The sequence below is a fragment of the Bactrocera tryoni genome, unplaced genomic scaffold, assembly GCF_016617805.1.
Source record: "Bactrocera tryoni isolate S06 unplaced genomic scaffold, CSIRO_BtryS06_freeze2 scaffold_7, whole genome shotgun sequence".
Lineage (NCBI taxonomy): Eukaryota > Metazoa > Arthropoda > Insecta > Diptera > Tephritidae > Bactrocera > Bactrocera tryoni.
The window spans coordinates 16,991,247-17,015,552 of record NW_024396366.1 but is presented as its reverse complement, the minus strand read 5'-3'; the positions used below and the strand labels follow the sequence as shown (position 1 = coordinate 17,015,552).

The following is a 24,306-nucleotide window of genomic DNA, read 5'->3' as shown; positions in this document are numbered from 1 at the left end:
TAAAATGTTACTTGACGTTCATTAAACTACTGCAATATTATCACCCATAATTTGGAGTAAGGTCACCCAGATATTAGAGGTTTATTATATGCGGGTTAGGTCAAGTCTACAGTTTTTTATTGAAATAACTGACAGTTTGCCGCTATATGAGGTGTAAAGTCACCTAGAAGTTCGAAAATCGTAGTATTTGGTATATGGAAGCTAAGGGAAGTGTTGACCCCATTCAACCTATTACAGACATATTATTGTCAGGAAAGGATTATCTATGAATCTTTATTACAGATATTTGCAGTAAAAAGTCAACTAGAGGTTCTGGGGTCCAAAGCGCCATTCACTTCGGAGTGCCAGAAACTATTTTTTTTTATATATGGTTCAAGAAGCTCACGTCTTCTGATCTTAGACCAAGTGTCCTCTGGGTAGCTAAAAAACATTTGTTTGAAGACGAGTTAAAGTGAGAAGGCGAAATACATATAACCAGGGTTGTGCGCAGAGCATGTTAGTTCAGTCGATAATGCCATATAAATACTTGTACATAAGTAAGGTACGGAACTCATTGCAAACTTTAATAAGTCAGCCTTTTGGAACTGAGGCCCACTTATTTGGTGTAAGGGTTTGAACAAAAGTAAAAATTCAATAGGTTCGAAACCTCATAAAATTAGTTGAGATTTTTTACAAGTATGTGTGTTATTTTTGTAGATATGCATATATCGTATATTTTAATTTATTAATTTATTCTTTTAATTGAGCTAGAAACTATATAAAATTGTCATGAATGGGAATCTGCTCAATGTGAGCAAACGAGAGATGTAAATAAATATTTTGTGTTTTTAACACTGATAAACAATTGGTCACTGTCGAGTATAAATTTTGAAATTCCTGGCTAGTTTCTTTTTGAATTTTTTGGTAAATGCAATAAAGTTTTTATTGGGTTTTGTATTACAACCCTTTCAGTTTAGTATATTTCGACCAGTACTTAACAAGCCATTTACAATTTTTCGTCTGGGATATAAAATTTAATTTCGTATAGATTCTTCAATCTACTCTTGGAGAAAGTAATACGTGCTGCAGAACTAAACAGAGAATGTGCTATTTTCTATACGAGTGTACAGCTGCTGGCGTACGCCCATGATATTGATATCATTAGCCTTTACAACCGCACCGTTAGTTCTACTTTTTCCAGAGGGGATAAAGAATATACATATATGTAAAATTTCCCGGCACCCACCTTCAACTCGGCGATGAATTTGTTAAAAAAAAATAAATGGAAAACGCGAAGGGTTGAAGGCTGTTTATACGTTTCGTCCGTGTATGTGTATCGAAATCGAAAAACACTTGTGCTCGGTTTTTTGGTGTGTTGTATTGGTTATGTGTGATATTTGTTGGCGCGTGATGTGGAAGTTAAGAAGTGGGGTGTAATGAAGATGTGGTGTGTATGAAGAAGTGGTGTGTGATGAAGATGTGATGTGTATGATGTGTGTGGTGCGGCAGTGTTATAGTGTGAGGGGGGGTCAGAAGCTCATTTAGCCATCCCGGCCACCCTAGGCGACTTTGTATCCTAGAAGTCGTTGCAGCTGTTGTAGCTTTGTCACAACGCTGCAAAGACCCGTGGATCGTCGTGGTTGCGGCTGTCGACGCCGTAACCAGGTTCCAATCCACTGGTGTACGGCATGAGTTGCATGTTGAAGTCGTGTTGCGTGGCTGCGATAGATGGGTGGCCGATTGATGACGCGTATCGAGCTGCGTTGTAGCAGCGTGTGATGCGGCCTGTTACATATTTGGCACAGCACTTGACTCACCCTCTGGAGTCGCATGAGTGTGCGAAATGCGGTTTTGACAATGCCCGTGTGACTGGGCAACTTGCTGCCGTTGCAAGGGTAGCATATGTCTAAAGATGCCACAATGGTGCAAACGAAGTGGGCGTCACATATGGGGCATCTTATTCGATGTGTTTCCAAAGTCAATGATGTTAGTGTTGTTGGTGGTCGCGTGCCACTACGAGGAGCGGGTGCAGGTCAGGGCGTTGGGGTAGGCCCGCTGCGTGGTAGCCGCCCGGGCGATTGGCATGGTTTTACTGACGTATCTACATCCATTTTAATCTGTATAGAGACGATGGTTGATCAGGTGATTTGACATGGTGATCGTGCCACGATATGTGGCATGAATGTATCGTCGTATTGATCGACCATGTTTTGTTGGTATTCTTTGTATTTGGACGGTTGCTATGGGCGTATCACTCGTTTTTATTCTTTAATTTGATGATTTTATTTTATCCCGGAAATATCGGTTTGTTGTTTGCGGTTTGCGTTTCGCGATCATCGGTGGTTGGCAGAAAGCACAGCTTCACTAGCGGTCTGGTGAGCGTTTTGTTTCGCGTGTGGAGATCAACGACTCGTATGTGACCGTCGGAGCCATAATGCATCCATTCTATGCAGCCAAGGAGGACACAATCTCAAAGTTTTGGTGCTTATTCAGGAGGTTCAACGGTACCTTTTGTGGAGATCCTTTATGTATTCATCTTTCCATCGACGGATGAAACTATGATGGAGAATTTTATTTTTAATTCGATTTAATAGGGATATGCATTACACGCCTGGCTCAGGGATGGCCAAGGAGTGAAAAAATTCCCGGTGAAATCTGAGGGATCTTGAGAGAGTACTGTGAGTGGACATGAATTGAAAACGGCTTCAATTCGATTTAATAACGTCGTGAACTCTTCATAATTGAATTTGTAATTTCCAGCTACCCGTTTGAAGGGGGATTTGAAGCTTTTTGCTGCTAATTCCTATTCCCCTAGCCCACTTAGGATCCAACCGAAAATAGTCTTTTGTGCCAGAAATGTGTTTGATATTTTCTCAATACCTGTGAGTATTATCTGTACAACTGACCGTAATTAAAACAATAACAATTTAGAAGGAGGGTAAAATATCCTTGCATGCTTTAAACACGAATCGCTTAGGCTATGCTTCACCTGCCTATGCCTAAACATTAGGGCGGGTCGATTTAAAAATCGCCCATTGCTCTATGAAAATCATATTCTAGGGATCAAAATAAGATACTTTGCCGAAGGAACCATACCTCTGAAACGAATTTTGATGTTCCCCAATTTGGGTCGAACCTTTGGGTAGGGGCAAATTTTGAAAAATCCCACTTTGACCCATTTAGAGTGCTCCAATCGAGTCCAAATGTATGACCGACCCCCACTAACTTTGGACAGCCGATCCACCCATGGCAGTGGCACAGCCCCTGGAACTCCCCTGGGGGTTTCCCATACAATCATTTCAAAAAATCACCATTTTTCGTGATTTACATGAAAAAATCAGCTAAATTGCTATGTTTTTTCTTTATTTATATTTATTTATTTATAATAATATCTATTTTTTCTTTTAAGAAATTTATTTAGTCAGAACATATGTAAATGAAAAAAAAATAATTTAAGTGAGTTATAGAAAATAATTTAAAAAAATTATTGTTTGAAATCTTTTTTACTTGCAAGTCTGGGCAATTTCGCACGGCTCACTTATGTCGTCGCCATAACAGCCTCTACATTTTCCGGTATAACCCGTTTGGAAACGCTAGCTAGCAATTAAACATATCGTTCCGTTCCTTGTATGTGTGATGGAATTTTTGGATCATTAAACGGTGGATCATCTTGATTTAAATATTCTTTTAATGTATCGTACGGAATGCTTCAAATTGATCATTTCCGTATAACTTGTGCAATTAAAGTTTATATCTGGTTTTTTATAAATTCTAAGTTCCATTGGCTCGTCAACATCGGTTCGATAGCGTAGAATTTTCTTGATGGCACAGTCGCGCTTTTCTTTCCTATCATCAAACAACATTAATGACAAGATATTTTCCGAATGCGCATAATATGAATTATCTTTATTTACTTGATTGACAATTTTGCGTAAACGAGGTTCCAGAAATCGTGACCAACCAATGAACTTGAAAAATAATGCACTGCCGTACACGACAGAGCTGTAATACTTAATATTGAAGTACATTGGCATATAACATTTAATTATAAATTCAACCAGAATTCTTAAATCTGCATCTGGATTTTCCGTTGTCACATATAATCGCAATAATCTAGCGGCCTTGGTGAGCCACCGAGAATGTACAATTTTCCCTGGTTTGATGTTAGCCAGATCCACCGGAACCACGCCGCTAGAAATTGCATGGGCCATGTCGTATAAGTACTTCGAATCGGTGGAAAATTCTTTTTTTTTCTGGAGCAGGGGGCATATTTTGCAACTCAATTTTCTGGAAGCCGTCCACCACCTAAAAATATATAATAATAAAATAATTGTGATAGCAATAACTTACCGGAAGAGTTTCACAAGTTTCGATTTGACGGCTCAGTTTTCCCGTTTGCCGATCTTGGTCCAGTGCTGGTTGATTTATCCAAAGCTTCAAAGAAATGCCGAAACGGAAATTCGTTGAAGTGTAGAAGGCAAACAAACCAACAGCAATTCGAATCGTCGTATAATTCCACCGTGTGAGCCAGTGTTTGTTGGCTCACCGTCACTGCATATTCCAATTAATATATCCAGTGATATATTTTTATCGTTGAAAAAACCATTTAATTTGGTTGTTTTGTATTCAGCGGTTTCATGTTCCAGTCTTACGTAACCAATCAATTCAGAATTGGGTTCTCTCAAAATAACAAGATGAGGTTCTTTTACCATCCTAGTATGATACTTCTCATCAATTTTATCTATCGTTAAAGTATCATCTTTTCTGCCATCGAATGAAAACGCTAACAAATTGTTATCATCTAACCGTTTGCGAAGCACTTCTTGTCTGCATTTCTCTTTTTCTCTGCCAACTTTCGATTTATCCATAATGAGAGGTTTCTCATGCTTATCTTTAATTTTAAAATCTTGCAAAAGAGCGGTTCCCAATGCTGATGCTACTCGGTCAGGCACACCAAATCCGTCACATACCAAGGCAAAGTTAAAACAATCGTATCTCTCTGTGTATTGTGAACTTGTGCTTCTAGCCATATCTTCTTGAACCGGTGGCGGTGCGTATGTTGAATCATCGGGATCTTGGTATGTTGGCATTGATGACATAGACGTTGCTCCTTGCTCTTCAGTTTCCATCATAAATGCATTCATTGTTAGTCTTCTCTGGTTATGTTGATCGTGCATGAACCCTTTGAGGCGTTCGGGAACCCAGCCGCATGCACATGGAGCTGCCTTTCAAATCGCATTTACATGTTCCAATGTAAAAAATTGTTTCCCAGAGATTTTACATACTCTGTAAATTGTTGGGTGTTGTTTCTTCTCTTAATTTGCTCTTGATACTTGTCAAGCAATTTATTCAATTTATTACATACACTTTTTTTCAGCATTATTTACATACCAAGTTTTTCCCAAATTCCAATCAACTTATCTTGTACTTGAATAGTGAATGATTTATGGGAAAACTTTTTTTGTTCTGTGTTTAGCACGTTCGCTTATGTAAAAATAATATCTCAAGATATCCAGATACATTGGTAAATTAAGATCTAGTCAAACCAGTAGACACACCATAAACAGTAACATCATGCTTGGGTATATGACTCATTGGGTTTTCGATAGTTGTTGATGTAGTTGCTTCATCTTGCGGTGTAGAGAATGGTGGATTCATTGTAAACTTTTTGAGGTAATAAGAATGAAATGGTAATTGTAAAGTTAGACGCGTAGGGTTTCGGTTGTTAAATAGAACTCAGCTCTGGTTGCCCAGAGCTCCTTTATTTATAGCATTCCTTATCCTAATTTATGTATGCACCACATGCTGAGTGCATACACACATCTTAACACTAATCTACTGTACATACCGACATTATGTACACATATCTTAAGCATAAGTGTTTACAAGGGCAAACACAATTGTCTATTGTTAGTTTAAGATCATTTGCGATCTTCAGGGCAAACATAATTGTCTATTGTTAGTTTAGGATCATTTGCGATCTCAAAGGCAAACACAATTGTCTATTGTTAGTTTAAGATCATAACTTAAATTTATTTTTTTCATTTACATATGTTCTGACTAAATAAATTTCTTAAGAGAAAAATAGATATTTTCTATATATGTATGTATATAAAAATGAAATGGTGTATAGTTGTAACGCTAAAACTCGAAAACGGCTGAACCAAATGAAATCTTTCTTTGGGGGATTTGTTTGTTATTACCACGCCCAGGTCATGTCTTAAAATCAGAACAAAATATTAAGGGGGCGTGGCACCTCCCATACAAATTGAATTTTTCAAGTCGAATATCTTCAAAAGTGTTTAAGGTAGGAACAAGAAAATTTGTACAGAGCTACAGGATAACAACACCACTCTCACCTATAAAACCGGGGGCTATTGAATAAGGGGGCGTGGTACCTCCCAAACAAACTAAATTTTTTACGCAGAATATCTGTGAAAGGTTCAAGGTAGGGACCTGAAAATTGGTATAGACCTATATGGTATCAAAAGCCTTCTTACACATAAAAGAAGGGGTAATCGGAAAAGGGGGCATGGCACCTCCCTTACAAACTGAATTTTTCAAGGTGAATATCTTCAAAAGTGTTTAAGATAGGAACATGACTTATATATAGGAAACAACACCATTCTCACCCATAAAACTTGGCGTTATCGAGAAAGGGGGCGTGGTACCTCCCATACAATCTTTAATTATTTTGGTTGTTAATCCACCATATATTTATCTCATTTTCCACCTAGCACGACATTTTGGTTTTTTCTTGCTATTTTTGTTTATTTATCGGTGACAGTAGCGGTTATATAGTAATTTTGGTTGTGTTACGTGCTATTTTTGGTTTATGGAAATGGCAGTTTTATGAAACAAACACAAATTAAATTAAACGTCAATTTTGCTTTGCAATCGAACACGCAAAATTTAGAGGGCAATAAAAATGCGCCTTGCTTTACTGATATCTTGATATATTTTGTTTAAAAAAGTGAGTTATTTAGTGAAAGTGATTTAGCGTGTTGGCGAATACCGATTTATGTACATTGGAATTTATCATTCAATTGATCTGCTTCCTTAGTTTAATTCATTCATTTTTGGAGTTTTCAAAGGTAAGCTGTTGGTCCGTAAAACCTTATATGAACTTTTATACAAAAATGAATGATCATTTCCAATTAGATATTTGTTACGATGCCAAGAATCAGTACGTATGGTAACACTTCTCGGAGTTCCCAGGCCGCAAGGAGAACACGAAATAGCAGAGCACGTCAAAGGGAAAGTGTTATTGAGAGGGTATCACCACGAAATAGACTGCTGGAGAATAGCACGCACCAGTTAGAAGATGAAGTTCACAATGAGCAACAACGATCGAGAAGAAGGGAAGTTCGTGCTCGCCAAAGTGATGAAGTAGGATCACAACATGCGATTATTCGACGACAACAGCGGCAACATCTTTCTTTTGTGAACATTGAACGGGCAGGTTTTCGATATGATCCAAACATTCAATATAGCGCATCTGTTCAAATCGGTCAGATGTCAGTAGTTTGTCAATATTGCAATGCAGTCAAATTTAAAACTGAACCGCCAGGGTTATGTTGCGTCGGGGGAAAGGTTAAGTTGCCAGAATTGCCTCCACCACCACAGCCATTGTTCCAGCTGCTTTACGGTGCATCTCCTCACTCGAGGCATTTCTTAAAGCACGGCGGTGAAATTGTAAATGAACAAAACTACAATCCAACGTTTAAGGTATTTTAGCCAAACAATATTCGACAGAAACTACAGAGCTTTCCTCCAATTATACAGGTTCATGGGCAAATTTTTCATCTCGCTGGATCGCTGTTGCCGCATCCAGATCAAGAACACAAATATCTCCAAACATACTTTCTGGGAGATTCACATGATGAAGTAAATCGGCGTTGTGCTATCTTCAATACAACGAAAAGATAAATAATCGAACAATTGCAGCAAATGTTACACGAACACAATGGCCTCATTAAACTGTTTACGATTTCGTTGGAACGTATGCCAACAGATGATCATAGTATAATCATACAAGCGGACAAAAGACCAACAAGGACACATGAAAGACAATATAATGCACCACAGTTAGCGAAATATCAATTGTTGTTGTTGGAGAAAATTTGCAGTCGCGTGATATTGTTATCAAACGTAGAAATCAAAACGCACTAAAACGGATAAGTGAGACACATCGGTCTTACGACGCAATGCAACATCCGCTCATGTTCTGCCGTGGAGAAGGCGGATATCACTTAGGTTATAAGATGATAAATCCGGTGAATGGTTAGTAAAAAAAAATTTTTGTTTGCTACTTCATATAGGTAATTTAAACTTTTAGGTGTCGAGAAAAATAAAAAAGTCAGTTCAATGAAGTTTTACGCATATCGAATGATGATTCGCCAAAACTATGACAACCACTTACTGAGATATGGACGGTTATTTCAACAGTATGCAGTTGACATGTACGTTAAAGTTGAGACAGAACGACTTAATTACATGCGATACAATCAGTCGAAGTTGTGATCTGAAGAGTATATTCACTTAAGAGATGCAATGAATGGTGATGCGGATATTACAGATATTGGTCGATTCTATATTTTGCCATCGACATACATTGGCAGTCCTAGACACATGCATAAGTACTCCCAGGATGCGATGACTTACGTGCGCAATTATGGACGGCCGGATTTGTTTGTTACATTTACTTGCAATCCAAAATGGCCAGACATTACGAATCTATTGCATCCCGGTCAATCACCAAGCGATCGCCACGACGTTACAGCACAGGTGTTTAAACAAAAACTCAGATGTTTGATGGACTTTACTACGAAACAACGTGTATATGGCACTGTTCGATGCTGGATGTACTCAGTGGAGTGGCAGAAGAGAGGTTTGCCCCACGCACACATTCTTCTTTGGATTGTGGAGAAAATTACACCTGACCAAATTGATCACATCATTTCCGCCGAAATTCCTGATGTTGAAATAGATCCAGAGTTGCACGAAGTGGTGATGGCCAATACGGTTCAAGGGCCCTGCGGAGAACACGATCCATCTTCGGATTGTATGTCGGACAGTAAATGCAAAAAACGCTATCCCCGTGCTTTTATTTCGTAAACTCAAACTGGAAACGACGGATTCCCTTTCTATCGGCGTCGCTCACCCGCTGACAATGGCAGAACATTCATCACTCAATTGAAAGGAAATAATTTCGTGGTTGATAACACATGAATCGTTCCATATTCGCCAATTTTGTCTAAGGCATTCAAAACACATATAAATGTTGAGCATTGCAGTTCAATAAAATAAATTAAGTATGTTTGCAAATATGTCACCAAAGGAAGCGATATGGCGGTTATTGGCGTTGAACGAGATGAAATTAGCAAATTTCAAATGGACAGATATGTGAACTGCAATGAAGCAATCTGGAGAATATTTTCATTTGCAATTCATGAACGCCATCCTACTGTTGTGCATCTGGCAGCTCATTTGGAGAATGGCCAGCGAGTTTATTTCAACGCAGAGAACATAGTACAGCGAACGGAAATACCACCAGCAACCACTTTAACAAGTTTCTTTGCAACTTGCGCCAGTGATCCGTTCGCGAGAACATTACTTTACTAGGAGATGCCTCGGTATTATACATGGAATGCATCGCCGAAGAAATGGTTGCGCAGGAAGAACGGCCATCTGGTAGATGGTTATCCAGGTGTTTTTTTAACTGATGCATTGGGAAGAATTTACACAATCCATCCAAAGAACAATGATTGCTTTTACCTACGTTTGCTTTTGATTAATGTACGCGGTTCAACTTCATTTGAATCATTGAGGACTGTAGATGGTACCATTTGTGCAACATTTCGAGAAGCATGTCAACAATTGCAATTGCTTGAACACGACAGTCACTGGAATCAAACGCCAGCGGATGCAAAGCTTCTTCACCAGCCACTGCTGTTCGTACACTTTTCGCTATTATAATTTCGACATGTCAGCCTTCAAACCCGCGTCTATTATGGGATACGTACAAAGATGACATGGTAGAAGGTATTTTGCATCGCCTGCGATTAGCGACGAGAAATGTCGACTTACAAATGAACGCTGACATCTACAATGAAGCATTAGTCCTTATTGAAGATTTATGTTTACTTATGAGTGGAAAACTATTGATTGAAGTTCATATGCCGGCACCAAGTCGTCAAACAAGGGATTTTTAGTGAGACGCGAATTGGAACGCGAGCGTGTTTTACGATATAACTCACTTGCAACAACAAGTACAAACAAATGTTCCACTGTTGAATGAACAGCAAAGCAGTGCGTAAAATCAGCTAATAAATGCTGTAGATAGTGGAAACGGTGGCATATTTTTCCTCGATGCCCGGCGGGACTGGCAAAACGTTCCTATTGTCTTTAATACTAGCAGCAATACGTGGTCAAGGTGGTATTGCATTAGCTCTTGCATCTACCGGGATTGCTGCAACACTGTTAGAAGGTGGAAGAATGGCACATTCAGCATTAAAGCTTCCATTAAACTTGCAAATACACGAAAGTCCTGTTTGCAATATTTCAAAGCAATCAGCAATGACACAAGTTTAAAAAAAATTTAAGTTAATCATATGGGATGAAAGCATAATGGCCCACAAACGGTCATTAGAAGCACTCGACCGAACACTGAGAGATTTGCGCAACAATAATCTTTGCTTTGGAGGAGTGATGATATTGCTGTCGGGCGACTTTAGACAAACACTTCCCGTGATTCCAAAATCAACAGCGGCGGATGAGCTAAACGCATGTCTGAAGTCATCGCAATTGTAGAGGTTTGTTAAAACCATTTCATTGACCATGAATATGCGAGTTTTGCTGCAAAACGATAGAACTGCGGAGGTTTTTTCAAAAGAGCTGCTGCGAATCGGAAATGGACAAGTTCCGATAGATCCTTGCAGTGGATTAATATCGATTCCAACTACGATTTGTCAATTCACATCTAATAAATATAAACTAATCAGTAGTGTATATCCAAATATTGCTCAAAATTATGGTAACTATGATTGGTTAAGCACGCGCGCAATTTTAGCAGCAAAAAATATGGATGTCAACGACTTGAATTGGACGATTCAAAATCAAATTCCGGGAGATCTGCGGTCATATAAATCAATCGAACGCGTTGAAAATGAAGACGAGGTAGTAAATTACCCAGTGGAGTTCTTAAACTCTTTGATGCCACCTGGAATGCCGCCTCATAATTTGCGTCTCAAAGTTGGGTCTGTAGTTATTATGCTACGGAATCTTCATGCTCCAAAACTGTGCAATGGTACTCGACTGATTGTGACCAAGCTAATGGACAATTTAATAGTGGCAAGCATTTTGAAAGGCCCGTTCAAGGGAGAGGAATGCTTACTTCCCCGAATTCCATTAACTTCAACAGATTTGTCATTCCAATTCAGACGTTTGCAGTTCCCAGTGAAACTTGAATTTGCGATGACAATAAACAAGTCACAAAATGTCTTGCTTTTCACATGGCCAGCTCTAAGTGGCGTGTTCCCGTGTTGGAAAACCTTCCTCACTGGTTATTTACGCCGCGGAACAGAAAACCAAAAATATCGTGTACCGTGCAGCCCTAAACTAAATATGTACTAAAATTATATATTTTCGAGACTCGATTAAAACTAATAAAATTGAATGAGAATAGTAAAAACTTAATTTTATTAAATTGTCAACAAATCCTGGACGCGATGTGTCAGCATTATTGAAAAGAGTAGCATTTTTCTAGCAATTAAATTTAAAAAGCATTAATGTACCCTCGAAAAAAATGTTTATCAGGCAGGTTCTGGCAATTCACTTCCGAGTAAAATTTGTAAAAATTTTGTCAAATTAGGTACAGAAGGTATTTTCCACAAAATTTCACTCGGAAGTAAATTGCAGAACCTGCCTGGATATCATGCTTTTTTATTTAAATTTTTTATCAAAAACAGTTCAAAAAACTCAGCAATAATTTTTTCTTCACTATTTTTCAATATTGGGACTTTGTCAAGGACAAAAAAGGCGGTATTTAAAGTATACACAATGAAATTAGGAAAAATCGTTCATATTCTATTAAAACCAATACCGGTGTAATTTTTGCCGGGTCAGCTAGTTATAAATAAATAAATAAAAATAAAGAAAAACATGCAATTTAGCTGATTTTTTCATGTAAATCACCAAAAATGGTGATTTTTTGAAATGATTGTATGGGGAACAACCAGGGGAGTTCCAGGGGGTGTGCCACTGGCATGGGTGGATCGGCCGTCCAAAGTTAGTGGGGGTCGGTCATACATTTGGACTCGATTGGAGCACTCTAAATGGGTCAAAGTGGGATTTTTCAAAATTTGCCCCTACCCAAAGGTTCGACCCAAATTGGGGGACATCAAAATTCGTTTCAGAGGTATGGTTCCTTCTGCAAAGTATCTTACTTTGATCCCTAGAATATGATTTTCATAGAGCAATGGGCGATTTTTTTGCCTCCCCACAAATCGGCCCGGCCTACTAAACATATTCAAAGTCATGCTAATAAAGGAAAGGGACACGTCATATTTATCAAAAACAACTTATGAGTACTTTGTTCATCTAATTGCATCAAGCATATATTATTTGCGAAATTAATAGATGCAAAAACTACTCAGTTTCGTTGGATTCTACTCCAGATATATTGCATGTACACCAACCGACATCTGGACCAGTGGAAAAATTTGTTAAGTTCTTGGACATGGAAGGTCATACTACTGAACAACTCGCTCAAAGTTTACTAGATTTCTTAAGTAAGAGGGGCATCAACATCAAAGATTGTCGTGGGCAAAGCTACGATAATGCCAGCAGCATGAGTGGGAAATTCATCGGCTTACAAGCCCAAATTAAGAAAATAAATAAGTATGCAGAATAAATTCCCTGTCTTGCACATTCATTAAATTTGGTTGCTAAGTGCGCTGCAGACTGCTGTACAGAAGCATTACTTTTCTTCGATTTCATTGGAAACCTCTATACATACATTTTTTTTCCACTTCTACCTATCGGAGGGGTCGTCCTACGAACGCACTCAAATATTCTACTTCAAAAATTCCGATTTTGAAACGGTTATCATTTCTAGGTTCGTTACTAGGTGGTCAGCCCGAGGTGATGCTACGAAGGCACTTTTATGTGGTTTTATCACTATTAAGCAAGAATTGGAAGACATTTTCAATAACGTGGATCAAAAAGTGGAGTGTCGTAATAAAGCCTACTTCCAACGATGAATAAGTTAGAAACGGGAATAATCACAATTACGTGGAACAAAATCCTAGAACGCTTGCAGTCGTCTGATCAAGACCTCAATACGGGATACGCCCTTTATGAATCATTATATGGCTACGTCCAAGCAACGCGATCCACTTTTTCAGATATTGAGGCAAGAGCCAAAGATCTGACCTACTGTGAAGAATACCAGCAACAGATATCACGACGAATCAAGCGAAATACAAAGTACGAACGTTTCAGCGGCTCCACTACACTCGACGATTTTGTTGAATAGCAAACACTTGGACCACGTTTCGAATTTGAGGTGTTTATTGTCATTATTGATAACGTAAACGTATGAAAGCATATCATAAAATTGCTAGTGTTTTTGAAGTATTTCGACTGCTAAAATCTCTTACAATAGAAGATATTTTGGAAAAATCCTCTAGTATGGTCAGTGCTTACGAAGGTGCTTTGGAAAACAGCCTAGGCGGCAAATTTGTGCCGTTCGCAGAGCTGCTGAAAACAGATGTGGCTACGCACTTGCATAATTTTGTTGATAAAGCGGTACTGAGTGAATTATCGAAAAAAGCAACTAATGGGTATACACTTAATCATGGTCCTTCGAGCCTTACCGAAAGGCACCTTTGGATTTTTCTAAATAAGAACAAATTAAAATCATTAAGAAAGATAATATTTAATTATAATTAAAACAAATGTGGAGATAAAAAAATAAAACAAAACAAAGTGAAGTGACTCAAAAAAAAAGAACAAAACCATTTGTACTTACATATGTATGTACCTATGTACTTATAACGAACAAAAAAGCACTGACCCAAGCAAACAAAACAAAAAAACATAACATATACATATGTATATCTGTTAGGTACCAAAAATGTGAAGGGAGTGGAGAGAAAAGGTGAAGTGATAGAAACAAAATCAAAATGCATTTATAAAATTAAATAAGCAAACAGTTCCAACAAACAAACAAAAAACAAAGGAAATACAAAACACACACAAACTGGGCGCGAAACCCCAAAACTAAAAGTATATAAATGCAACAAATACTATTCGGGCGCGAACAGAAAAAAAACACAAAATACAAAAACCACAAGGCATATCCGTAGGCAGCAAGGAGTGGAGGAAGCGAACTGACGCAAAACGGCCATGCACTTTAACACGAGCACATATAAGTTAATATTTTTAAAATTAAAATCAAACTTTTAAATTAAAGATGTTTCTTTATTGAATGTTCTGTCAGAACTGATCTTTCTTTTCTTAACAATACCCTGATCTAGCTGTGGGTTTTCGGCAGCGACGTTGGTTTTGCTGGCGAAGACGGCAGAACTGTGGACATTCCTGGAATGTGTTATATTCCTAGGAATTCCTTGGGGTTGCAGCGGCAGCAGTTCTTTATAATTTTAGTTCATGTTTTTCAGAATTTTGTTAGGGTTTGTCTCTCTTGCTATTCAAGTGCAACATCCACTTGGATATTGTGCAAGTGTTAAACTTATTTGTATTTAACTTATATGTACATACATACATTAACCCCAAAATCAAATTGAGAGTATTAATTTCACATTTTAATTATTAGATGCACATATGTATGTATGTTTTAAGTTACGGTTTTTGAAACATTATTGGAACAAGTACATATACTTACATATATGTATGTACATATATCATTATACATATATGTATACATATGTGTGTATATCATACATATGTACCTAAATAAACAAATTCATTTTAATAGCTTAATTTTATGTACATATATACTTACATACCAACTGCTAACCTTCGTGCATTCAAAACACGCATATTTCAACCAAACATAAAATCAAGTAAGTCAGCAGGAGCTGAGACAAAATCAACATAGAAACGAAAATAAAAACAAAACGAGAAAAAACATACGAAACAATTATATATATGTATGTTGCAGCATGATTGTCGTTTATTGGCATGGTATTAGCGCAGCCAGTTTCTGCTTTGTTCACTGAGTTCTAAAACGAAACTGAACTCGTCATTCCTTCTTCTTTCTGTTACAGCGTCACCACGCTGACGCCTCGCTAAAACGATACTTCCCAAAGCGATAACATTCAGACAACCAATCACAACACAATCAACGGCTGATACAATTATGAGGAACTTAGTTTTCTAGTGAAATTCCGTAAACTGTATACACATACACTCACACTCGCATACCAATATCCACACATTATTAGGGTGCGCCGACACATATTTTTCTTATATTTCTCTAAATATTTTGACATACATACATATATACAGATATGGAGGATGGAGTCATGTGTAGAAGTTCACGCAAGTTAGGAAAGTTCTCTGATCGCCATTCACTTGGGAGTGGTCAGAAACCATTCTTTCACACATGGCTCAAGCAGCTCACAACTTCCGGTCTTTGACCAAGTACCCTCTGGGTAGCCTAAGAACATCCGTTCGAAGGCGAAACAACCCCTACATAGGGCTGCGCGCTAGGTCTGGGACCAATTACCAACTGCCTCGGATGAGAGACCCCCCTTTTGATGACAACCATGGCAAACGAAATAAGGACTACGATATTAGGGCATGCATCTGGAATGTCCGGACCCTTAATTGGGAAGGTGCCGCTGCCCAGCTGGTTGATGTCCTCGTGACAATAAAGGCTGACATCACCGGCGCCCAAGAAATGCAATGGACGGGACAAGGACAGAGCCAAGTAGGTCCTTGTGACATTTACTACAGTGGCCATATAAAGAAGCGCAAGTTTGGTGTTGGATTCGTGGTGGGAGAGAGACTCCGTCGCCGAGTATTATCATTCACTTCGGTGAATGAACGTCTAGCCACAATCCGCATCAAAGCGAGGTTTTTCAACATATCGCTGATTTGCGCCCCGACGGAAGAGAAGGACAATGTGACCAAAGATGCATTCTATGAGCGCTTAGAGCGCACTTATGAGAGCTGCCCCCACCACGATGTCAAAATCGTGCTTGGAACCTTTAACGCCAGGGTGGGCAAAGAAGGTATATTTGGCACGACGGTCGGTAAATTCAGCCTCCACGACGAAACATCCCCAAATGGGTTGAGGCTGGTCCACTTCGCCGGGGCCTGAAATATGGTTATCTGTGGTACTAGATTCCAGCACAGGAAGATAAATCAAGCCACCTGGCTGTCTCCGGATCAAAAAGCCACAAACCAGATCGATCATGTTGTGATAGACGGAAGACACGTCTCCAGTGTTCTAAACGTGCATACGCTCTGAGGTCCTAACATCGACTCGGACCACTATCTTGTTGCAGCCAAGATTCGCACCCGCCTCTGTGCACGATTTGCTACTCGACTTGCACTCCTGCTCTCTGAGAGCACTCGTCAACAACTCGGTATAAGGGAACTGTGGGACGGCATTTCAAACTCCTTACACACCTGCAACCTAAACCATTGGTTTTCGGAAAGTGCAAAAGAACAGCTGTAGGATGAGGATTGATGTGTCGTAGTGGAGAGAAAACCGACTGCCTACCTCGGAACGTTACGATCGACCACAACACGTGCGGAATGGGATAGATACCGAGAGTTGAAGAAGGAAGCGAAACGCATTTGCAGATAGAAAAAGAAAGAGGCCGAAATGCGTGAGTATGAAGAGCTTGATAAGCTGATCGATAGGGGTAATGCTCGAAAATTCTACGAAAAAATGCGGCGGCTTACAGAAAGTTTCAAAACCGGAGCATACTATTGTAGAACCCCCAAAGGTGATCTAGTCACCGAAGCCCAGAGCATACTTAAATTATGGAGGGAACACTTCTCCAGCCTGCTGAATGGCAGTGAACGCACAACGCCAGGAGAAGGAGAACCCGATTCCCCAATCGATGACGATGGAGCAGACGTTCCATCGCCCGACCATGAAGAAGTTCGAATAGCAATTACCCGGCTGAAGAACAACAAAGCGCTGAAAGCCGATGGATTACCAGCCGAGCTATTCAAACACGGCGGCGAAGATCTGATAAGGAGCATGCATCAGCTTCTTTGCAAAATATGGTCGGACGAAAGCATGCCAAACCATTGGAATTTAAGTTTGCTGTGCCCAATCCATAAAAAGGGAGACCCCACAATCTGCGGCAACTACCGTGGGATAAGACTCCTCAACATCGCGTATAAGATTCTATCGAGCGTATTGTGTGAAAGATTAAAGCCCACCGTCAACAAACTGATTGGACTTTATCAGTGTGGCTTTAGACCTGACAAATAAACAACCGACCAGATATTCACCATGCGCCAAATCTTGGAAAAGACCCGTGAAAGATGAATCGACACACACCACCTCTTCGTCGATTTCAAAGCAGCTTTCGACAACACGAAGATAAGCTGCCTTTATGCCGCGATGTCTGAATTTGGTATCCCCGCAAAACTACGACGTTGAGCAACACGAAAATCTCCATCAGGATCGGGAAAGACCTCTCCGAGCCGTTCAATACCAAACGAGGTTTCAGACATTGATATCATCGGCCTAGATACCCGCGCCGTTAGTTCTGCTTTCTCCAGGCTGGAAAAGGAAGCACAGAAAATGGGACTGGTAGTGAACGAGGGCAAGACGAAATATCTCCTGTCATCAAACAAACAGTCGTCGCACTCGCGACTTGGGTCTCACGTCACTGTCGACAGTCATAACTTTGAAGTTGTAGATAATTTCGTCTATTTAGGAACCAGTATTAACACCACCAACAATGTCAGCCTGGAAATCCAACGCAGGATTGCTCATGCCAACAGGTGCTACTTCGGACTGAGTAGGCAATTGAAAAGTAAAGTCCTCTCTCGATGAACCAAAGCCAAACTCTATAAGTCGCTCATAATTCCCGTCCTGCTATATGGTGCAGAGGCTTGGACGATGACAGCTACCGATGAGTTGACGTTACAAGTTTTCGAGAGAAAGGTTTTGCGAAAGATTTATGGTCCTTTTCGCATTGGCCACGACGAATATCGTATTCGATGGAACGATGAGCTGTACGAGATATACGACGACATTGACATAGTTCAGCGAATTAAAAGACAGCGGCTACGCTGTCTAGATCATGTTGTCCGGATGGACGAAACCACTTCAGCTCTGAAAGTATTCGACGCAGTACCCGCCGGGGGAAGCAGAGGAAGAGCAAGACCTGCACTCCTTTGGAAGAACCAAGTGGAGAAGGACCTGGTTTCGTTTGGAATATCCAATTGGCACCACGTAGCGAAAAGTTGTATTTGCGAAATATAAATTTTGTAAGTTTGTGGTGTTGCCACAGTACTCCCCTCCTAGAGAGAGGGTACGGCAGTATGGGGTGGCTTCAAACGATCAATTGAAACATTCACGGCTTTATGATTAACGTCGATGGCATAATATTTTGAATGGCGATGCAATACTTTGTACGGGCCTTTATACGCCGGTGACAATGATGGCTTGACTGATAGATCTTGTACAAACACTGTTCACATTTTTGAAGGTCTGCGTGAATGAATGACTTCTGCTTGGTATGCCAAGCGGTATCTATGGGGCGTAAGTCTCGCATGACGCGGCGTAAATGTGCTACGGTCTCCACTTCGGTAGTTGATGGGCCACTATCCACGAAAAACTCAGAAGGCAAACGCAAGGTAGTCCCGTAAACTAGTTCAGCTGGACAAGCACTTATGTCGGCCTTAAAAGAACTACGAAGCCCCAACAGGATTAGTGGCAGCGACGAGGTCCATTGATTGTGATTGTGGCACAATATTTCTGACTTAAGCCTTCGGTGCCATCGTTCGACCATGCCATTCATCTGTGGATGATAAGCGGTCGTCCGTAGATGCCTGACCCCTAGGCATTGCATGAGTTGATCGAAAAGTCTACTTTCAAATTGCCGGCCCAGGTCCGAAGTTATGTCAACAGGAACGCCAAATCGCGATATCCAACAGCTTATTAATGCCTTGGATAATCTGGGATAGCGAATGCATAGGGCCAACGTGTTAAACGATCGATGACCGTGAGACAATAGCGGTTGCCGTCGGAAAGTGGGAAGGGTCCGACAATGTCGATATGCAGGTGTGAAAACCTTTATCCGGAGCATGCGCGGCATTGAAACAGTGAAGAGTTGTGCCGGATGACTCTGTTGCGTTGGCACTGGATGCATTGCGAATTCCCGGCTACATTTCTGTATTCGGGGCCATACAAAGCGTTCAGTCATCAGTTTCGCAGTTACCCTCGTGCCTGGGTGAGATATGTTGTGTGTTGCGCAAAGAACTGTTTGTCGGAATCGTTTTGTTATGAACGGGCGTAGTCGACCAGCTGAAGTATCGCAATAGACTTTCTTAGTACTAGAGGGGAAAATAATACTGGTTAGCAGAAGCGAATGACTAATTTCACCTTCCAAGTATGACTTTAACTCGTCGTCGTTTTTCTGATCTTCACCCAAGTCATCAAAATTTATTGGATCAGTTGCTATGGCTTGGCTTCGAGACAGCAAATCTGCTGTAGCATGTTGTACCCCTGGTACGTAACGAATGTCTGTCGTGATCTGCGCTATAAAATCCAATTGACGTGCCTGACGATCAGACGATTTTTCTAGTCGTTGCCGAAAAGCATAGATTAGCGGCTTGTGGTCGATGCAAACGTGGCAATTTCTTCCTTCAAGCATGAAGCGAAAATGACGGACGGAGAGAAATATCGCAAGTTATTCTCTATCGTTGGTACTGTACCGCTGCTCAGCTTTTGTAAAAAGGCGCTGGAAAAAAACCTAAAGGTTGAAGTGATCCATTGGAAATTTGATGTAGAGCGTCGCCTGCAGCGTAGTCAGATGCGTCGACCCTTAATGAAAGAGGAGTGTTCGGGAGCGGGTGTGCCAGAAGCGCGCAATTAGCGAGGTCCTATTTGCAAGCCTCAAAGTACCTTATGTTGTCGTTCGTCCAGTTCAGTGGCGTTTTGTCGTTGCGCTTATTTCCAGACCACATTTTTAAAAGAGGTGCTTGATGCGAAAGTGGGTCTGGAAGTAGCGATCTATAAAAATTGATCATAGCTAGGAATCGTTTAAGATCCTTTGCAATCGTAAGAAGTTTGAATAAGCAAATCGCTTCAATGCGGCTTGATTCCATCCCTCGTGATTAAATGCCCTAAGAAATGCAGCTCTGATACACCAAGCACTGATTTGGCTACGTTTATTGTTAAGTTGTGTTGGCGTAATCGTTGAAAAACTATACGAAGATGTGCGCGATGTTCTTCTGGGAAGCGTGATGCGACGCATATGTCGTCCAGGTAGGTGAACACATTATTTATGCTGCGGAAAACTTCGTTGATGACTCTGTGGAATATTTGTGCAGCGTTGCGCAACCCAAAGGTCATGTGCGTGAATTCGTACAACCCAAAAGGAGTTGTGATGACAGTTTTACAAATGTCATTGGGATCGATTGAGATCTGGTGAAAGACCTTCTGTAGATCTATTTTTGAAAATATTGAATTTCCAGCAAAAATATTACCGAAATCGTGCAGGAACGGCAGAGGGTATTTGTCGATGCCGGTTGCTGCGTTAAGCGCGCGGTAGTCTCCACACGGTCTCCATGACCCGTCGGCCTTGCGCATCATGTGTAATGGGCTAGCCCAATTACTGCTGGATGGCCGACATATGCCCAGTTTCATCAACAGCTCGAATTCAGCGCGCGCTGCCGTCAGCTTTTCAGGCGACAGCCGTCTTGGCCGAGAAAAAATTGGTTGACCGTTTGTAATGATCCGGTGAACCACGGTGGACTTCGTTGTGGAATCCGGAGCGGCTGGTCGCGTTATGTCACTAAACTCTGGCAGCGAGTTTAAAAAATCTCGGGCTGAACTTATGGTTGAAATGTTGATACATTGATTCGCGCTACTGTGCAAAATGATTTAACTGCTGTTTTGCGGTCGAGCAGACATCGTCCATTAAGATCAGGTAAAAGGTCGTAATGAGATAAAAAATCTCCAATCTCCAATGATTGCTTGGGTTACGTCTGCAATCACAAAGCTCCAAACAAAATCCCTGCGTAAGTTGAAGTTAAGGCGAAGTATGACTTCTCCAAAAACCGTAATCGGTGAACTATTAGCGGCAAACAATTGCATATCCGATGGGTTGACTCGTGCCAATTTCGAATACTTCGGAAGTACCGACATATCAGCGCCGGAGTCGATAAGGAATATTATATTAGTTGATGTGTCGAATATACGTAGGCGGCAGTTCGAAGGCATCTCAGAGCGTCTGCCTATCCCTGAGATACTGCTGGCAGAGCACCCCTATTGTTTGCCATTTGGCGATGTAGATTGAGCGAACTTACAAGGTTGGCGACACTTCTTAGCGTTTGGTCCAAACTTGGCGTGAGACCAGCACATTTCGCCTGAATTGATGTTATGAGGGCGCACTGGCGTTTTCGATCTGGAACGCGCACGTGTTTTCTCGCTGCTCGTAACTCTATTAAAACGCTGTTTCAGTTCTGCTATTTCGGTCCTCAGGTCGATGTCTGTGGTATGATTCGATGCGGATACCTCGTGGATACGAACTTCACACATTTGCATCATCTCCACTATTGAGTCGGCGATTTTTAATTTGTCGACAATAGGTACATTGGTTGCTATAACTGCTGCATATGGTGGCAAGCGATTGACCCACAAATCATGCAAAATGCTTTCGCTTAGAGCGGAACCAGCAGCGCGCTCCATTTCGTTAAACAGGTCGCTCGGGCGGCAGTCGCCCAATGGCATGTCGCGCAATACACGTTGTAGGCGGCGTTGCTGGCTCTCAGTGAAATTTTCTATCAATTTGGTACGAATGAATTGATATTGCGCAGACGTGGGCGCAGCATCTATTATGGAGCGCAACTCCATTAACTTTACCTGCGGTATACTGGCCGCTACGATATTAAATTTTGCCGAGTCGGTTGTAACGCCAGAGGCCTCAAACCAAAAATCTAACGAGTAAAAATAAACCTCAATGTTGTCTTCTGACATCAATGGTTGTATTTGCGAAATATAAATTTTATAAGTTTGTGGTGTTGCCACATATAGTATTTCTTGTATGCGTCTATATGCCACTAAACTCCGATTTCCGATCCGTAGTTTTTTTTTTGTTTATGGTAAACTACGTTTTTGCCAAAATGTTACAACTAAGCGAAAAAACATCAAGATAAGGAAAAAATTTAAAAGGTCATAAAAAAACTGACATATACGAACGCCAAACCCTTTGAGGGTTTTACTATACTGACCTATGTAGTACCATCACCCTGACTTGGAATTTCTCACCCCCCAGATTAGCTGTTGTACTGTGTTATTAGGTTGTAACTACATATCTACATAAGGTCACAAAAATAAAAAATATATATAATATATATATAAGTGATGTTTTAGGAAAAACACTATAATAATAACTAAATATAGACGTATTTGAAAACTTAAATATAAATAAATTTAAAAAAAATCGTATTTACTTAAAGAGTATTCAGTTTATTATACTTAACCGCTTTATATTCATAAATACGTTTACAATGAGGAAAATTTTAATTCGTTTTGACAAATATCTTAATACTACAAAAAAATGAAGAACGTTGATAACAATCAAAATACTTCTGCAGGAGCTACACGCTCAACTATTACAATGCTAAATTTATTTCAGAAAGTGGCAATTTAACAATATGCTGCACTGGATAAATTCTCAATCTTTGTTTGAAATAAAAAATCAAAATCTTAAAAATTTCTGGACTCGCCTACAAGCTTCTCATGACGCCATAGTAGAATCTGACAATTTAGACCTACCACAAAATTTTAAAGCATCGGCTTACGAAATATACGAACACTGCTTAGACCAGTACGAAGAAATCGACACTATTAAACTTGCCTAAAATTCAGAAAGAAACAAATGAATAATTCATGAAACTAGAATCCACTGTTTGAAATTGATTGTCGATTCTATCGACACAAAACACCCCACAAACAGCTGGGACCCTATTCTGGTAAATATGTGCACCGCCTTATTACCAGAAAAATATTTACTTTTGTGGGAGCAATCGCTTTCATCACGAAGGAAGTGCCCAACGTGGCAACAAATGAAAGATTTTCTGGCTATCTAAAATGAAATATCGTAAAGAGTAGAGGGAAAAATAGTCAGAACAAAAAAAATTCAACACGACCTCATTATAAGCCTCAATAGACCCCAAGCTAGAAGCAAAAACAAATCAAACAAAATTTTTAACAAAACACAATCGTATTCAAAAAAAGAAAACAAACGTAACGCAAACTATGTTAAATAGGACATAAACTTATATCTTGCAAAAACTATAAAAACTTAAAATTTAACGAGCGAAATAACTTTTCAGGTTAAAAAGACTTTACACAAATAGCCTGTAACATGCGCATACATACATAGGACCTATTACGCCAGAGCGAAAATATATGGGATCTACTTCTACAGCTGTTACATACTGGAAAAAAAAAATTAGAGCAGTGAATCTAATTTCTGCTGAAAATCGACTTCCCAAATGAAAAATTCGTCCATTATTTCCATTATATGGAAAATATTTAAAAGAATACAGCTTTTATTACAAAATACTATATGACAATGTTTTCTTTTGATAAATATTGAGCGATGTAATTTCTTGAAAGGCAAAAACAGCTGTTTTTAATCTTTTGAACGGCAGAAAGAACACTGTTGGGTTATGAAATGTTAAATGTAATCTAATCTTTTAAATTTTCGGTCTGAACATGGTATAAACTATGCAACGGTTTGGTGATCAAAAGAATTACTGGAAACGTTCTTGAAGCAACTATTTTGACAGGAAAGTTTAAAGGAGAAATTGTTTTGTTACCACATATTCCGATGATACCATTCTACCATTTAAAAGACTGCAGTTTCCCATTCGTTTAGCTTTCGCGATGACTATAAATAAATCTCAAGGCCAAAGAATGTCTAATTGCGGATTAGACTTGGAAAATCCATGTTTCTCCCATGGGGACGGGGAAGATGTTTAAGCTTATATGTTAAGTAGAAACCCTGTAGTTTACTAGGAAAAATAATTCATAGCTCGACCTCTGAAAAATTAAAAAAAAAAATAGTTTTTTTAATGATTCATTGTTTTCCCGAA

At 39.8% G+C, this 24,306-nt stretch overlaps 2 protein-coding genes across 2 annotated transcripts; one reads left to right on the top strand and one right to left on the bottom strand.

Annotated features, from left to right (window-relative positions):
• Window positions 1–8,532: 8,532 nt before the first annotated feature.
• LOC120781816 lies at window positions 8,533–9,096 on the top strand. The gene has a single exon (XM_040114036.1). The coding sequence runs from the start codon at window positions 8,533–8,535 to the stop codon at window positions 9,094–9,096; it is 564 nt and encodes a 187-aa protein (XP_039969970.1).
• A 12,373-nt stretch (window positions 9,097–21,469) lies between these two features.
• Window positions 21,470–22,180, bottom strand: LOC120781815. The gene has a single exon (XM_040114035.1). The coding sequence runs from the start codon at window positions 22,178–22,180 to the stop codon at window positions 21,470–21,472; it is 711 nt and encodes a 236-aa protein (XP_039969969.1).
• Window positions 22,181–24,306: the final 2,126 nt, after the last annotated feature.

Excerpts from the sequence above, each read along its gene's own strand:
- LOC120781815 (XM_040114035.1), bottom strand. The coding sequence starts at position 22,180 with ATGTCAGAAGACAACATTGAGGTTTATTTTTACTCGTTAGATTTTTGG.
- LOC120781816 (XM_040114036.1), top strand. The coding sequence starts at position 8,533 with ATGAATGGTGATGCGGATATTACAGATATTGGTCGATTCTATATTTTG.